General features: G+C 38.3%; 1 protein-coding gene across 10 annotated transcripts in view; it reads right to left on the bottom strand.

Annotated features, from left to right (window-relative positions):
* The window catches only part of diaph2 (diaphanous-related formin 2), a 551,295-nt gene that overhangs the window by 340,004 nt on the left and 192,728 nt on the right, over positions 1–18,563 (bottom strand). For all 10 annotated transcript variants that reach the window (XR_013818231.1, XR_013818232.1, XM_079839686.1 and 7 more), the window contains 2 exons: positions 6,822–6,930; positions 2,886–2,996 (listed from right to left, as the gene is read on the bottom strand). Coding sequence is in view for 8 of the 10 variants with exons in the window: in XM_079839686.1 (XP_079695812.1) it covers positions 2,886–2,996; positions 6,822–6,930 (220 nt within the window). In the remaining 2 variants the exon portion in view is untranslated. The remainder of the gene's footprint in view (positions 1–2,885; positions 2,997–6,821; positions 6,931–18,563) is intronic.

Genomic DNA, 18,563 nt, shown 5'->3' with positions numbered 1-18,563 from the left:
TTTGCTGTGGAAATTTAAGAAAAAAAGTTTGCTTCGCTTCGTATATATTCAGTTTAACAGCTGTGTAACTGAACTGCGCACATATTTTTGATGCTTAAATTATGTTCTAAATTATGAATTGCTCAAACGCGTTTGCAACGGTTCGTTTGGACTGCTGAAATTATTTCTCAGTAAGTAGAACAAACAGCGTTGTCTGACAATTTCGTTGCTTTTTGGAATTTTCAGATTTAAAAACGTTTAAAACGTCTAGAGATAGAGTAGGCTACACTCGTTCTGTGGTAATGTTGCTCTCACTGATGGTCTGAAAGGTCTGTAATTGTTAGGCTATATATGCTTATTTAACTTTTGAGGGTTTTTTTTATTTTTATTTTATTATAAAAAAACCCTTTGTGCGTAATGTCAGATGAAATTCTGCAGGCGTCCATGCTTTCTCCGTCCATGCAATAAATGCTCATCCTTGATTGAGCACAGATTTCAAGCTTATTAACTAGAACTTCTTTGGTAATATCTATGGCCTGCCCCATTTCAGAGGTGGCCAAAAGCCTAATTGAAAATGGACTGAATAAAGCTCTCTATGAACTTGACATGCGATGCAGCGCTGAGTGACATGTATGCGCATGAATCACTGTCACACTTAACAAGCAGAATAATACAGCATCACGATACACATAGTCTTACTTTTAGCCATGTCTTTCAAAGGGGTCATATGGTGCGATTTCTGGTTTTCCTTTCTCTTTATTGTGTTATGTAGCTGTTTGTGGAAGTATAAGATCTGCTGAGTTACAAAGTTCAAGTCTCAAACCCAAAGAGATATTCTTTGTAAAAATTAAGGCTCAGCCACACTTTCCTAAAACGCTTCGTTCAAACACCCCTCCAAATTTCTATATCAGTATGTGGGGCAGGGTAGAGTTTCACTGAGTTAACACTGTTAACATGTGACTATTCATAACATGTGACTATTCAAACGTGAGTTTTGAGCAGTATAGAATAGCACTTGTTTGTCGTTTCTACGATAACAAATGCAAATTTACCAATCTGATACGTTCTGGTCCAGTCGTGCTGGCAACATTGATCGATCAGCTTGGTCATCTGCATTCTCCGGATCAGATTCGGGCTAGAATTAATAAGGTAGGGCCGACATTATCATCTGTCAATATCGATTTGCTTTGGGAGCAGATGTTCCAAATTTGGTAAGAAGCGTGACATTTCCGTCACATGCTTAAAGTATTCGGGCCAATCACGATGCACTGGATCGCTGGCCAATCAAAGCACACTATGCTTTTCAGAACGATGAACTTTGTAAAAATCGCCGCGTTTCAGAAAGGAGGGGCACAGAGGAGCAATAATAATGTACAGTATGTGTAAAATAATGACTTTTCTTTTACCTATAACAGCATAAACATATTGCATTAAACCAAATACAAAAGATAATGTTCTTTTTAGAACCATTATATGACCCCTTTAACTATTAACTATTTGTATCCGCAAATAAGTGAGTGTTGCACAACTGTAAAAAGCAATTCAATGACGTCAAGGCTATAATGTGGTTATAAATATATGCATGATTCTTGTTGGTCATTTTGCTTACTCCAATGGAGCCATGGAGGTTGGTATCTCAACATAAAAATAACATTTCTGAAAAAAACTGTGCTCATCAAACAATTTAAAATTCTGGTGTCAATTAAAACTACAAGTCTATCAGTTTTGTATTAAACTAAGATTTTTTTTTTTGTCTTGCTTTGTATACCTGCAACATATGTGACAGAAATAAAGGGATTAGAGAGGGAGAGAGATAAAGAAAGTGAGGATAAAAAAAGGTGTGCTTTACAACTACACTATGAATCACTGCTGGTGTGGTGTACTTTATGAACGGTGAAAAGCCAAATGTAACCTAATTTCTGTAGTTATCAATCAGTGGACTAAACTTCAGGCATGCCATCTGTCTTAAAGAAACAGCCAATGAGAGAGAAAGAGTACTCGCTATGCCGCAGTAGGAGGCAGGACCAAGCCCCTCTCGCTCTCTCGCACACACACACACACCCAACCCATCTCCAGAAATGTGTATTTTCATTTCATCAGACACCATTTTCTATCTCTCCTTGAGGATTTAGTGCATCTCATTTGTCTTTCACTTTGTTTCTTTCCCTTTGCACTTGCCATTTTGAGGATACTAAAAACCTGAAAACTCATTATTCACAATTAGAGAACAATGTCATATTTAATTGTCCTATTAAACTTTCAAATACATTATTCATAAATTACGATAAGCTCATCATATGCGGGGGTAGATTGAGATAATTATAATAATTGTAGCAATAATATGGGGAGCAGTCAAAATGACTTATTAAGAGTGAGGAAATGCCCACATAAATGAGATGGTGAGTGATGTGCTGGCCTGGTTGCGGGCTTTGTGGCAGCGTGGAGCAGAGATCTGTGCGCTGATTGATAGTGATGTGTGAAGGGAACGGCCTTTATGAAACAAAGCTGTGCCATTAGGGAGGAGGGCACCAAACCAGGGCACATTTCAGCACTTTTTAATTGTTTTGTTCATTTGTTCAAAAGTTTTTGATTGTTCTGTAAAGCAATTTTTTTGGCCTTAATTTTTTAACTCTGATGTCATTTTAAAACCCAAACCATTAAAATAGAAAACAACATCTGTCATTTGATAAACTACAGATTTTTGTAAAGTATGTTTCCTATGTATTTACCGACTTACCTTTACCACAAGAGGAAAACTAATAAGCATGTATCATACCAACATTAAATAAAATCAAGCATTCAAAAAGGTAATAAAAAAGAATGCAGAAATAAATAAGTAACAAAAATAAAAAACAGGATAAAATAGAAACATAAAAGTGAAATGATAAAGCAAAAGATATACTCACTGGTAGTATCTTCTTGAGACCACAGCGCAGAAACTCATTTCGTAAGTGTATCCTGAAGTCTAAATCATCCGGGGAGGTAACGAGGGCATTGATCAGCTGCATGCAAGCCACCTGTATTCACACACACACACACACAACCATCATTTAATGCAAGCAAATTCTTAGAATCATCCCTATGGCAGTAAATGATTAAAATGTAGTATTCTGCAACAGCTTCTTATTCATACTGCTCTCATCTCTCATCTTAAAGAGAAAAAAAAAATCTATATATCACATTACTTAAAATAAAATGAATTAATCTGGATGGAACGAGGCAGTTGGCACTTTGAAGAACTGTAACGGAAAAACATTTGGGTAAAAGCGAAGGGAAAAGATGCAAGTGGATTAGTAAAGCTGTCCAGAGGAAGGAGGGATGGAAGGAGGGAGCAGGCCTGGCTGAACAGATGTGTATTTTTAATTGATTTATCAGATCATGGCAGTGGGCAGGGAGGAGTGCTGATGGTTCTTAAGCGGTCATAAGGTGGCTCCTGGGAGCCGGCTGGAATGAGAAGGAATGCTCTTCACTTGGTTGATCAATGCAGAGTGGAAATATCACTCTTGATGGACATGTGAAGAGTCTTCCTATACCTACACCAGCCTCAACATGGACTTTTAAAGTTGTTGTGGGTCGGCATGTTATATTGTCCTGCATGATTGTATTCGTCGAAAAGCTCTGTAATTCTGACTCCAGCTTGTTTTGCCTCCAAAGAGCAGCCACAAAAACAGAAACCTGACTTGAGCCAAGGGAAAGACACTGTTTGACACAACATTTGGGAAATTATATAATCTGAAGGAGATGCATAGGTTTGATCCAGTTTTTTCTTCTTTTTTCCCCTTTCCCTCCTGCTTTCCACTGGATGTTAGGAACCAAGAAAGCTTGAATTAACCCAAAGTGTTAATTCAAGAACAAAATTGTAAATAAAACTACACACTTTAGACATTCTTCTAACTATAACTTTGCAACTACATGTCAACTAACTCTCATTATGTGCAACTATGTGTCAACTCTCAAGTCTATATCATCTTGTATCAGTGGATCCGTGCAGCTCTTAAAGTGACCGCAGATTTTCCTGATGACGTCTCTATGATAACGTTAATCAAACAACAAAAGACGAGAAAATTCACTTGCTGTTCTAGACAGAATAACTTTTACAACTATATCTGTAATGCATAGCCTATATTTTATTAATAAAGTGCAGTGTTATTTTACATTTGATTACAGTTTCTGTACCTAGCTGAAAATGTTTATTTCAATCCTATCTTTGTTCAATTGTATATAATTGTGCAATTGTTCTTTTTTTAATTACTGAGTGTTTTGAAATGTATATAAGTTAGGCTTTTTTTGCTATATGGTATTTTTTAAAACATAGGCTAAAGTTCCTAGCCTGTTGATTTTTGTTCATGGTATTCAGCTACAATGAAATGTTGTGCAATAATAATAAATGTGAATGATATCTAAGGTTTTCTTTTTTTTTTGAGCTTATTGGATTCGAAATTAGTAATCGATGAGAAACGATAAGCAGAAACGGAATCGGAATCGTTAAAATTCAAACGATACCCAACCCTAAAAGGTCTGTTAGGGGACCATCAAAATAGTCAAAAAGTCTTAGCAAATTTAATAGACTAATACTCTATTGACTGGTAGTTTATATGTAGTTGCAAAGTTACGTATAGTTATATACTTATATTATATTAGAATGTATAGTCGAATGTCTTAAGTGGACTATTGAAATAAAGTAAATGTTGCATTACATCCATCTATATTATATGCTAAAAAAAATTAACAATTCAAATGAACCAACACTTTAAGCCCTCAATCATGTAAACTTTTTTTTGTCCCTTTATTGTGAAAGTTTTGGGCATCTCTGTTTAACAAGCTCTTAAAGTAAACAAAAAGAAAATTAGTGTAACTGGGAAAAACTGAAACTAAACTAAAAATGTTCATGCCTCAAAAAATTAAATAAAAATGGCAATATTACTAGACTGTGCTTAGATTGTTACAATGAACTAAACTAAATGAACTAACAAAAATAAACTTGGGGGGAGAAAACTGCATATAAAACAGAAATAAAAATAAATTTAAATAGCAGGACCCTTGCAAACCAATGAAGCCCATTTAGCTGAGGCTCCCATCATACAGCATTATGCCGCCACATCACAAGCTCTTAAATCTTCTCATATTCCCATTTGAGCAATTATTCATTTGAATCATTGAAGAGTCTCACTGAGTGAATCTAGATCAATCATTGAGTTCTCTGGAGGCCAAATACATTTTTATCATCAGCTGCGTCGACACACCAGCCTGTTTGGAATGATGTTGCAGATAGGGTGTTGGTGCAGGTTGAGGGGCTTATTTTCCTTTTATGGGTTGAGTGCGCAATGATGAGCTTCTGCAGCACAGTGCTGGAGGTGGATTCCAGCAGAGTAATTAAAAAACGGCACTGCTGGGACGGTTTTAAGTTTACGTGCTTGCGTCACCGAGATGCCGTGACGGCAAAACACATTTTAATCACGTTTAAAAAGTCAGGCTCTGCAGCCCATTGCAGGTTTTAAAAGTGTTTAATTTCTTTTAACCGCCAGCGTTGGTGAGGTGTTTTAATTTACTTGACAATTAGTGGTGGTTCTTTTCATTAAAAGCCTTTTTTTCAAGGAAGAAAACGAGGCACAAAATCAAAAGAGATTCACTCCTCCTTTCTCCTCACACTCCCTCTGTATCATATTGTTGTTGTCTTTGCTCTCTCAACAGCAACACGAAGATTAGGGATTTGGTTAATGTATGTGTGAGAGTGGCTTGTTGTGCTTGGTCACAGATCACTGCAGGTTGTGAAGAAGCGGAGAATGATAAATACAGGTGTGGTGCTGCATTCTTGCCCTTTTGATTCGGTTCCTCTGAGACCAGATTGAAGAATGCAGAGGAAAAAGTAAGAAGGGAAGATGATAAAGTAACCACCCCTCAAGAAGAGTTTTTTTGTTTTGTTAGTTGTTGGGGTTTTTTTGTGCTATTTTCCAGAGATCCAGAGTTTGTGTGACCTGGTTGGGGCTGATTAGGGTTTATTATACACCTCCCGTTCCATTGCAATAGCCAGCAGCTAGCTTCCATCTTGTGGTGTAGGTGGCAGGGTTGACAGACGACCACAGAACACAGTGAGGAGAGGGATAGGGGGACTTGTTTACATGTCAAGCTGAGCCGAGGTGCAGAAGAGCTTTGAGTGACAGATGTGCCAATTTCTACCTGGCTCCAGCACCAAAAAGAGCATTTGGAGTGAAGAGGCCTCACGCATTGACTGACACTAAACAGCAGATCTATATCTGCTGCCCTGGGCAAGCAGAATTCTACTAATTATTTGAAATAAGTGAAATAAAACATGAGGGCATAACACATTTAGAAAGCATATGATGTTGATGTGTTTTCCACTTGAATATGATGCGCTCTTTCTAGAGAATAACAACAGACACATCTAAATTCAGACACAGGCTAAAGAATATACCCAGATATGTAAACATACCCCAAAAATAAAATAAAAATTAAAAAAAATGAGCATTTTGTGACATGGTTATGATATTTCCTGAAGTTCTGAAGACACATGTGAAACTCTATTAGATTTTGAATTCTCATTTAAAGAGAATTCGCTACACTTGCTCCACATTAGCATGCATCATTTCAACACAAATCCTGTGTTTTATTCACTAACCTTCCACAGTTTAATTTAACCAGATGCTAAATTGCTAAATTGACATTCTGCTGTATTGTCATTCTTTTCAGAGCAAACAAAAATGTATCTACGTAAATTTTGTCTAAACTAAAGAGTGCAATGATTTATAACGTGCAGGTAATAAGGTAGAGGTGGGGAAGTGGGGCTCTCTGAATCTGTATCTTGGAAAGGGCAACACACTGACCTGTAGCTGCTGGGCTTCGTGGTTCTCCAGCCCCTCCACTATCGGAGCAAACCTCTCCTTATTATTCCTCTCTGCTGCAATGGTCATGGCTGCCAGGATCTTATCCAGACTAAAGGAAAACAACACGACAGAAAGCAATGCGTTTAGGTAAACATGTTTTTTATCAAGCAACGACCATGACATTGGTTCAGAATGGTAACGTAAGTAGTCCTAAACTTGTAATCTTAGTCTCTGACATTCATGCAGGGCACCTGAAATAATATCGCAGATTTGTATGTAAAGTTTATAGCCCATTGTGTGTGTGCTAAATCAAAACAAGACTAATGTTATCCATAGTAATAAGAGGAAACCTTTAGTCTACAGTATGTGATGATGTAAAAAGCAACACCATAAGAGAACTGAAGCGATCTGTTTGGACAGAAGAACAAAGTGTTGGTGGGAAAGCAAATTAAGGACTTTACAATGTCCCATGTCTGTTTTGCTGACTCAAGAACTGGTGGATTGCAGTTCATGGCTAAGGGAAAGAAATAACAGAATGCATCATAGACAAAATAATAACTGCAGAACAAACCAGCGCGTGTGTAAAAATAGTATATATTAGTAAAAACATATATACACAGTACATGAGAAAAAAAATCTCACATAATGTAGCACATTACTAATATTAAAGTTTATTACAAAACTTATTTGTAAGCGAACATTTACATTGTGCATAAGGAAGGTTTTTTTTATATAATAATAGCGTTATAATAAAGTGTTCAGAACTCAAAGTAACAATTTATTTTAAATTATTTGTTTTTCTCTGTAAAATCTGATGATGCTTTAAGTTCTGCCTGACAATGGCACTGATTGGTACTGTAGCAATACAAGGTCGGTAAATATTTAGTCTTTGAGAATCTCCTTTATACAGCAGCTCGAGCTCTGACAAACTCATCATCAAAGGAGTACCAAAACTTTGACATCAAAGAATTTTTTGACAAAAAGATTTGACATCATCAAATGTCGACTGCTTTTTAAAATAACTGGCGCTATTTTGTTTAGTAATGTTATTTTAATACATTCAAGCATGTATAATATAGAAAGTATCACAGAAAATTAATGTGTAGTGCAGACTTCTCCATATTTTTTTTCCTTGAGATGACCCTTATTGATTCAGTTCAAAAAATTAGGGCGAGGTAAAGGAGAACTGTCAATCAATTTGTCGTCTTTTGTGTTGGTGAGGTGATAACTCATGAGTAACAGGGTTTGAGTGCGATAAGTGAACAGATTTTGAAATTGTCACCATATATTTAAAGGGATTGTTCACCCAAAAATGAAAATTCTGTCATCCTTTACTCACCCTCAAGATGTTCCAAACCTGTATGAATTTCTTTCTTCTGCTAAACACAAAGGAAGATATTTGGAAAAATGTAACCAAGCAGATCTCGGCAGCCATTGACTACCACAGTATTTTTGTTCCCCGCTATTCTAGTCAATGGCTGCTGAGATCTTCAGCAGAACAAAGAAACTCATACAGGTTTGAAACAACTTGTGGGTGAGTAAATGATGAAAGGATTTTCATTTTTGGGAGAACTATCCCTTTAAGCAATCCCAATGCCAAAGTGGCATTGTAGTGGGAGAGTGTCTCTAAAAACGTGAAATCACATGTTTTGGGAGCTGACTCAAACACTCTTTTTAAATATAATGGTAACTCTGAAATCAGAAACTAAATTGAATATGGAACTATACTATTCATGTTCATGTCATGTGCCTGACCAGGATATCTGCCTCTTTAAAAAAGAAGATATTTTGAAGAACGCTGCTAACCAAACAGTTGACGGTCACCATTGACTTCCATGGTATTGAAAAAAATACTATGGCAGACAATGGCTACTGTCAACTGTTTGGTTAGCAGCGTTCTTCAAAATATCATTCTTTTTTTTACAAAAGAAGATGAAAGAAACTCATACAAGTTTGGAACAAATTTAGGGTGAGTAAATGATGACAATTTAAATTTTTGGGTGAACTATCCCTTTAAGTTCATTTAAGTTTTTACATGTTTCGTTACAAATCGGTTTACCTTGCTCTGCAATGGGAGAAACTGCAGAGAGAAGTTTTTTTCGAACAACTAGGTGTAAGATCCGTGTTTTGTGATCCAGGTGATTAAGTTGTAGTTGTGAGTGGGCTGTACAGAGTCTTTCGTGCTGATTCAAACATGGCTTCAGAATAAGCTACACCTGCTCAAATCCTAAAGAGGGCTTTGATGTGACAGCACTAAACATAAGCCAGTGTCACTGCACAGCGTTTGAGGGGGAAGGAGCTAGTTTCTGCACTAAGTGGGGTATCAACGTTTTTACAGCTGTCACACAGATCTGCACACTCTCTGATCACCTATACACCCATAAAAACACTAATCTACTCACCTACCAACCTGCACTTAGCATGTGTGCATGAACCTGTCTGTGTGCGTTTGTGTGTTTACTGAAACAGATCTCAGGGCTGAAGGTGCTGATCGGCAAATAAAATTGGTTGGCTACACCAAACACAGTTTCTTAACTATTTAACAACAAAACTAACACAGCATGCATCGTCGGGTTGCCATTACGCTTAGCCAGAGGCCTTTCTAGCAGGCTAATTTGAGAAGGGCATAGTAACATGTACTATTGTACTATTAATGCACAAAATGATAATAATAATAATATCTTTATTTGTACATAGTGTTTGAAAGTATATTCTCAGGGCACTCATTCTCAAGAAGAAAACCACATTAAATGGAATAATAATAATAATAATAATAATAATAATAATAATAATAACGAGCAGCCATTAACGGGGCCAAGCGCAAAGAACAAGACAAGACATGCCACCACGGCTGGGAGGGTTAGACCAACTGAAACAATGAGCAATTAAAGGCATTTTAAGATGATTTTAGGCAAAAATGGCTGAAAAATCATATATACAGTCACTCATAATATGATTTAATGGTTTGTCACTTTTGACCAATAGGTAGCGCAGTAACGAAATTGATGTGGTGCGGTCAGAGTGAGATGACAATGACAAAGGCAAAGTTTGGTGTCAGTATGTCGAAGCATTGCAGAGATACAGCCTCAAGAGTCATTTTGGCATCATGGCTCAACTTTGTCGCTGCAGTATATGAAAACGGTTTTGTTTGTTGACACGAAATTAATAACTTTTTGCTGTCATGGTCTGAAGATGTTACGATTCAATTTTGGTGAAAATCAGGCAAATAGTCTAGGAGGAGTTCGAAAAAGTAGGTTTCTGAAGGAAATCAAAATGGCGAACAGAATGTTTGGCCAAATATGGCAAAATTGGGATCTATGTTCTTGGCATGACCCAAGGAATACATTGAAACCATTTTTATGACAATAGTCAAATTTAATCAAAAGTTATTAGCATTATTGGAAAATTCACTATAACTTTTGTCCACAAGGTGGCGCTGCCTTGAAACTTTTTGTGTACTTTCAGGGCTTGGTGACAAAGACACACACCGAGTTTCGTAACGATACGCCAATGCGTTTGTAAAACATAGCACTTTCTGACAAAATTAAAAATGGCCGACGCCCAAAATGGTTGATATGGGAAAATTGGGTATGGTTTGACTCGGCGTGATGCCCCGACTCTAAAGAGACCAGTTTTGTGATATTTGGCTAAAGCGTTCTTAAGTTATAATCCAAAATATCAAATTTCTGTATCTCTGGACCACTAGGTGGCACTGCGCCGAAACGCTGCAGGCAGCCTCAAGTCATGGTTGGCATAACACACACCAAGTTTGGTAAGAATATGCTAAAGTGTTTCGGAGATAAAGCCTGACTTTCATTTTTGCATGCACTTTGTCGATTTAATTCGAGCGTTGTTCAATAACAGTTTGACTAATCATCTCGATTCTAATACGCTTTTGTCAGCAGAGTCTGAAGATGATCTGGTTCAATTTTCGTGCAAATTGGAGCAACGGCCTAGGAGGAGTTCGCAAAAGTAGTTTTTTCGGTTAATTAAAAATGGCGGGAAAATTATTATGACGGAAAGTGACGTCATAGGGTGCAATCGAATCGGCTTGAGCCAAGGAATCAGAGGAAAAAGAATTTTGTTTCTAGCCCTTATGGTTCAAAAGTTATTAGCAAAAACATGAGTCAAACTTTGGACAGGTGGTGGCGCTAGAGGGATTGTTTTAGAGATTCCAAAATTGGTGTGGTTAATGCTGGGACTGTCCTCTATCTGTGTGCCAAATTTCACAACTTTCCCGCAAGCGGTTCTATGGGCTGCCATAGACTTTCGGCGGAATAATAATAATAATAAATATAGCTGCGAGCAGCCATTAACGGGGCCAAGCGCAAATAAGCCAATATAACATGCCAACACGGCTGGGAGGGTGAGACCAACTGCAACAATGAGCAATTAAAGGCATTTTAAGATGATTTTAGGCCTTAATGGCTGAAAAATCATATATACAGTCACTAATAATATGATTTAATGGTTTGTCACTTTTGACCAATAGGTGGCGCAGTAACGAAATTGATGTGGTGTGGTCAGAGTGAGATGACAATGACAAAGGCAAAGTTTGGTGTCATTATGTCAAAGCAGTGCAGAGATACAGCCTCAAGAGTCATTTTGGCATCATGGCTCAACTTTGTCGCTGCAGTATATGAAAACGGTTTTGTCTGTTGACACGAAATTAATAACTTTTTGCTGTAATAGTCTGAAGATGTTACGATTCGATTTTGGTGAAAATCAGGCAAATAGACTAGGAGGAGTTCGAAAAAGTAGGTTTCTGAAGGAAATCAAAATGGCGAACAGAATGTTTGGCCAAATATGGCAAAATTGGGATCTATGTTCTTGGCATGACCCAAGGAATATATTGAAACCATTTTTATGACAATAGTCAAATTTAATCAAAAGTTATTAGCATTATTGGAAAATTCACTATAACTTTTGTCCACAAGGTGGCGCTGCCTTGAAACTTTTTGTGTACTTTCAGGGCTTGGTGACAAAGACACACACCGAGTTTCGTAACGATACGCCAATGCGTTTGTAAAACATAGCACTTTCTGACAAAATTAAAAATGGCAGACGCCCAAAATGGTTGATATGGGAAAATTGGGTATGGTTTGACTCGGCGTGATGCCCCGACTCTAAAGAGACCAGTTTTGTGATATTTGGCTAAAGCGTTCTTAAGTTATAATCCAAAATATCCAATTTCTGTAGCTCTGGACCACTAGGTGGCACTGCGCCGAAACGCTGCAGGCAGCCTCAGGTCATGGTTGGCATAACACACACCAAGTTTGGTAAGAATTTGCTAAAGTGTTTCGGAGATAAAGCCTGACTTTCATTTTTGCATGCACTTTGTCGATTTAATTTGAGCGTTGTTCAATAACAATTTGACTAATCATCTCGAGTCTAATACGCTTTTGTCAGCAGAGTCTGAAGATGATCTGGTTCAATTTTCGTGCAAATTGGAGCAACGGCCTAGGAGGAGTTCGCAAAAGTAGTTTTTTCGGTTAATTAAAAATGGCGGGAAAATTATTATGACGGAAAGTGACGTCATAGGGTGCAATCGAATCGGCTTGAGCCAAGGAATCAGAGGAAAAAAGAATTTTGTTTCTAGCCCTTATGGTTCAAAAGTTATTAGCAAAAACATGAGTCAAACTTTGGACAGGTGGTGGCGCTAGAGGGATTGTTTTAGAGATTCCAAAATTGGTGTGGTTAATGCTGGGACTGTCCTCTATCTGTGTGCCAAATTTCACAACTTTCCCGCAAGCGGTTCTATGGGCTGCCATAGACTTCGTGGCGGAATAATAATAATAAGAAATCTAACGATTACAATAGGTGCCTGCACCTTCGGTGCTTGGCCCCTAATAATAATAAATATAGCTGCGAGCAGCCATTAACGGGGCCAAGCGCAAAAAAAAAAGCCAATATAACATGCCAACACGGCTGGGAGGGTGAGACCAACTGCAACAATGAGCAATTAAAGGCATTTTAAGATGATTTTAGGCCTTAATGGCTGAAAAATCATATATACAGTCACTAATAATATGATTTAATGGTTTGTCACTTTTGACCAATAGGTGGCGGAAACAACGAAATTGATGTGGTGTGGTCAGAGTGAGATGACAATGACAAAGGCAAAGTTTGGTGTCATTATGTCAAAGCAGTGCAGAGATACAGCCTCAAGAGTCATTTTGGCATCATGGCTCAACTTTGTCGCTGCAGTATATGAAAACGGTTTTGTCTGTTGACACGAAATTAATAACTTTTTGCTTTAATAGTCTGAAGATGTTACGATTCGATTTTGGTGAAAATCAGGCAAATAGACTAGGAGGAGTTCGAAAAAGTAGGTTTCTGAAGGAAATCAAAATGGCGAACAGAATGTTTGGCCAAATATGGCAAAATTGGGATCTATGTTCTTGGCATGACCCAAGGAATATATTGAAACCATTTTTATGACAATAGTCAAATTTAATCAAAAGTTATTAGCATTATTGGAAAATTCACTATAACTTTTGTCCACAAGGTGGCGCTGCCTTGAAACTTTTTGTGTACTTTCAGGGCTTGGTGACAAAGACACACACCGAGTTTCGTAACGATACGCCAATGCGTTTGTAAAACATAGCACTTTCTGACAAAATTAAAAATGGCCGACGCCCAAAATGGTTGATATGGGAAAATTGGGTATGGTTTGACTCGGCGTGATGCCCCGACTCTAAAGAGAGCAGTTTTGTGATATTTGGCTAAAGCGTTCTTAAGTTATAATCCAAAATATCCAATTTCTGTATCTCTGGACCACTAGGTGGCACTGCGCCGAAACGCTGCAGGCAGCCTCAGGTCATGGTTGGCATAACACACACCAAGTTTGGTAAGAATATGCTAAAGTGTTTCGGAGATAAAGCCTGACTTTCATTTTTGCATGCACTTTGTCGATTTAATTCGAGCGTTGTTCAATAACAATTTGACTAATCATCTCGAGTCTAATACGCTTTTGTCAGCAGAGTCTGAAGATGATCTGGTTAAATTTTCGTGCAAATTGGAGCAACGGCCTAGGAGGAGTTCGCAAAAGTAGTTTTTTCGGTTAATTAAAAATGGCGGGAAAATTATTATGACGGAAAGTGACGTCATATGGTGCAATCGAATCGGCTTGAGCCAAGGAATCAGAGGAAAAAAGAATTTTGTTTCTAGCCATTATGGTTCAAAAGTTATTAGCAAAAACATGAGTCAAACTTTGGACAGGTGGTGGCGCTAGAGGGATTGTTTTAGAGATTCCAAAATTGGTGTGGTTAATGCTGGGACTGTCCTCTATCTGTGTGCCAAATTTCACAACTTTCCCGCAAGCGGTTCTATGGGCTGCCATAGACTTTCGGCGGAATAATAATAATAATAAATATAGCTGCGAGCAGCCATTAACGGGGCCAAGCGCAAAGAACAAGACAAGACATGCCAACATGGCTGGGAGGGTTAGACCAACTGCAACAATGAGCAAATAAAGGCATTTTAAGATGATTTTAGACAAAAATGGCTGAAATCACATATACACTCACTAATAATATGATTTAACGGTTTGTCACTTTTGACCAATAGGTGGCGCAGTAACAAAATTGATGTGGTGTGGTCAGAGTGAGATGACAAAGGCAAAGTTTGGTGTCAGTATGTCAAGGCATAGCAGAGATACAGCCTCAAGAGTCATTTTGGCATCATGGCTCAACTTTGTCGCTGCAGTATATGAAAACGGTTTTGTCTGTTGACATGAAATTAATAACTTTTTGCTGTCATGGTCTGAAGATGTTACGATTCGAGTTTGGTGAAAATCAGGCAAATAGTGTAGGAGGAGTTCGAAAAAGTAGGTTTCTGAAGGAAATCAAAATGGCGAACAGAATGTTTGGCCAAATATGGCAAAAATGGGATCTATGTTCTTGGCATGACCCAAGGAATATATTGAAACAATTTTTATGACAATAGTCAAATTTAATCAAAAGTTATTAGCATTATTGGAAAATTCACTATAACTTTTGTCCACAAGGTGGCGCTGCCTTGAACCTTTTTGAGTACTTTCAGGGCTTGGTGATGAAGACACACACCGAGTTTCGTAGCGATACGCCAATGCGTTTGTAAAACATAGCACTTTGTGACAAAATTCAAAATGGCCGACGCCCAAAATGGTTGATATGGGAAAATTGGGTATGGCATGGCTCGGCGTGATGCCCCGACTCTAAAGAGACCAGTTTTGTGATATTTGGCTAAAGTGTTCTTAAGTTATAATCAAAAATATCAAATTTTTGTATCTCTGGACCACTAGGTGGCACTGCGCCGAAAGGCTGCAGGCAGCCTCAGGTCATGGTTGGCATAACACACACCAAGTTTGGTTAGAATATGCTAAAGCGTTGCGGAGATAAAGCCTGACTTTCATTTTTGTGGGCACTTTGTCGATTTCATTTGAGCGTTATTCAATAATAGTTTGACTAATCATCTCGAGTCTAATACGGTTTTGTCAGCTGAGTCTGAAGATGATCTGGTTCAATTTTCGTGCAAATTGGAGCAACGGCCTAGGAGGAGTTCGCAAAAGTAGGTTTTCCGGTTAATTAAAAATGGCGGGAAAATAATTATGACGGAAAATGACGTCATAGGGTGCAATCGAATTGGTTTGAGCCAAGGAATCAGAGGAAAAAATTATTTTGTTTCTAGCCCTTATGGTTCAAAAGTTATTAGCACAAATATGAGTCAAACTTTGGACAGGTGGTGGCGCTAGAGGGATTGTTTTAGAGATTCCAAAATTGGTGTGTTTAATGCTGGGCCTGTCCTCTATCAATGTGCCAAATTTCACAACTTTCCCGCAAGCGGTTCTATGGGCTGCCATAGACTTCAATGGCGGAATAATAATAATAAGAAATCTAACGATTACAATAGGTGCCTGCACCTTCGGTGCTTGGCCCCTAAATATAGCTGCGAGCAGCCATTAACGGGGCCAAGCGCAAAGAACAAGACAAGACATGCCAACACGGCTGGGAGGGTTAGACCAACTGAAACAATGAGCAATTAAAGGCATTTTAAGATGATTTTAGGCAAAAATGGCTGAAAAATCATATATACAGTCACTAATAATATGATTTAATGGTTTGTCACTTTTGACCAATAGGTAGCGCAGTAACGAAATTGATGTGGTGCGGTCAGAGTGAGATGACAATGACAAAGGCAAAGTTTGGTGTCATTATGTCAAAGCAGTGCAGAGATACAGCCTCAAGAGTCATTTTGGCATCATGGCTCAACTTTGTCGCTGCAGTATATGAAAACGGTTTTGTTTGTTGACACGAAATTAATAACTTTTTGCTGTCATGGTCTGAAGATGTTACGATTCAATTTTGGTGAAAATCAGGCAAATAGTCTAGGAGGAGTTCGAAAAAGTAGGTTTCTGAAGGAAATCAAAATGGCGAAAAGGATGTTTGGCCAAATATGGCAAAATTGGGATCTATGTTCTTGGCATGACCCAAGGAATATATTGAAACCATTTTTATGACAATACTCAAATTTAATCAAAAGTTATTAGCATTATTGGAAAATTCACTATAACTTTTGTCCACAAGGTGGCGCTGCCTTTAAACTTTTTGTGTACTTTCAGGGCTTGGTGACAAAGACACACACCGAGTTTCGTAACGATACGCCAATGCGTTTGTAAAACATAGCACTTTCTGACAAAATTAAAAATGGCAGACGCCCAAAATGGTTGATATGGGAAAATTGGGTATGGTTTGACTCGGCGTGATGCCCCGACTCTAAAGAGACCAGTTTTGTGATATTTGGCTAAAGCGTTCTTAAGTTATAATCCAAAATATCCAATTTCTGTATCTCTGGACCACTAGGTGGCACTGCGCCGAAACGCTGCAAGCAGCCTCAAGTCATGGTTGGCATAACACACACCAAGTTTGGTAAGAATATGCTAAAGTGTTTCAGAGATAAAGCCTGACTTTCATTTTTGCGTGCACTTTGTCAAATTAATTTGAGCGTTGTTCAATAACAATTTGACTAATCATCTCGAGTCTAATACGCTTTTGTCAGCAGAGTCTGAAGATGATCTGGCTCAATTTTCGTGCAAATTGGAGCAACGGCCCAGGAGGAGTTCGCAAAAGTAGTTTTTTCGGTTAATTAAAAATGGCGGGAAAATTATTATGACGGAAAGTGACGTCATGGGGTGCAATCGAATCGGCTTGAGCCAAGGAATCAGAGGAAAAAAGAATTTTGTTTCTAGCCCTTATGGTTCAAAAGTTATTAGCAAAAACATGCGTCAAACTTTGGACAGGTGGTGGCGCTAGAGGGATTGTTTTAGAGATTCCAAAATTGGTGTGGTTAATGCTGGGACTGTCCTCTATCTGTGTGCCAAATTTCACAACTTTCCCGCAAGCGGTTCTATGGGCTGCCATAGACTTCGTGGCGGAATAATAATAATAAGAAATCTAACGATTACAATAGGTGCCTGCACCTTCGGTGCTTGGCCCCTAAATATAGCTGCGAGCAGCCATTAACGGGGCCAAGCGCAAAGAACAAGACAAGACATGCCACCATGGCTGGGAGGGTTAGACCAACTGCAACAATGAGCAATTAAAGGCATTTTAAGATGATTTTAGGCAAAATTGCTGAAAATTATATATACAGTCACTAATAATATGATTTAATGGTTTGTCACTTTTGACCAATAGGTGGCGCAGTAACGAAATTGATGTGGTGTGGTCAGAGTGAGATGACAATGACAAAGGCAAAGTTTGGTGTCATTATATCAAAGCATTGCAGAGATACAGCCTCAAGAGTCATTTTGGCATCATGGCTCAACTTTGTCGCTGCAGTATATGAAAACGGTTTTGTTTGTTGACACGAAATTAATAACTTTTTGCTGTTATGGTCTGAAGATGTTACGATTCGATTTTGGTGAAAATCAGGCAAATGGTCTAGGAGGAGTTCGAAAAAGTAGGTTTCTGAAGGAAATCAAAATGGCGAACAGAATGTTTGGCCAAATATGGCAAAATTGTGATCTATGTTCTTGGCATGACCCAAGGAATATATTGAAACCATTTTTATGACAATAGTCAAATTTAATCAAAAGTTATTAGCATTTTTAGAAAATTCACTATAACTTTTGTCCACAAGGTGGCGCTGCCTTGAAACTTTTTGTGTACTTTCAGGGCTTGGTGACAAAGACACATACCGAGTTTCGTAACAATACGCCAATGCGTTTGTAAAACATAGCACTTTGTGACAAAATTCAAAATGGCCGACGCCCAAAATGGTTGATATGGGAAAATTGGGTATGGCATGGCTCGGCGTGATGCCCCGACTCTAAAGAGACCAGTTTTGTGATATTTGGCTAAAGCGTTCTTGAGTTATAATCAAAAATATCACATTTTTGTATCTCTGGACCACTAGGTGGCACTGTGCCGAAACGCTGAAGGCAGCCTCAGGTCATGGCTGGCATAACACACACCAAGTTTGGTTAGAATATGCTAAAGCGTTGCGGAGATAGGGCCTGACTTTCATTTTTGTGGGCACTTTGTCGATTTCGTTCGAGCGTTATTCAATAATAGTTTGAATAATCATCTCGAGTCTGATACGGTTTGGTCAGCATAGTCTGAAGATGATCTGGTTCATTTTTCGTGCAAATTGGAGCAACGGCCTAGGAGGAGTTCGCAAAAGTAGGTTATTCGGTTAAATAAAAATGCCGGGGAAATTATTATGACGGAAAATGACGTCATAGGGTGCAGTCGAATTGGC

This window comes from Gobio gobio, assembly GCF_949357685.1.
Source record: "Gobio gobio genome assembly, chromosome: 16".
Classification (NCBI taxonomy): domain Eukaryota; kingdom Metazoa; phylum Chordata; class Actinopteri; order Cypriniformes; family Gobionidae; genus Gobio; species Gobio gobio.
The sequence above is the reverse complement of the archived record's forward strand: the minus strand, read 5'-3'. Positions and strand labels throughout refer to the sequence as shown.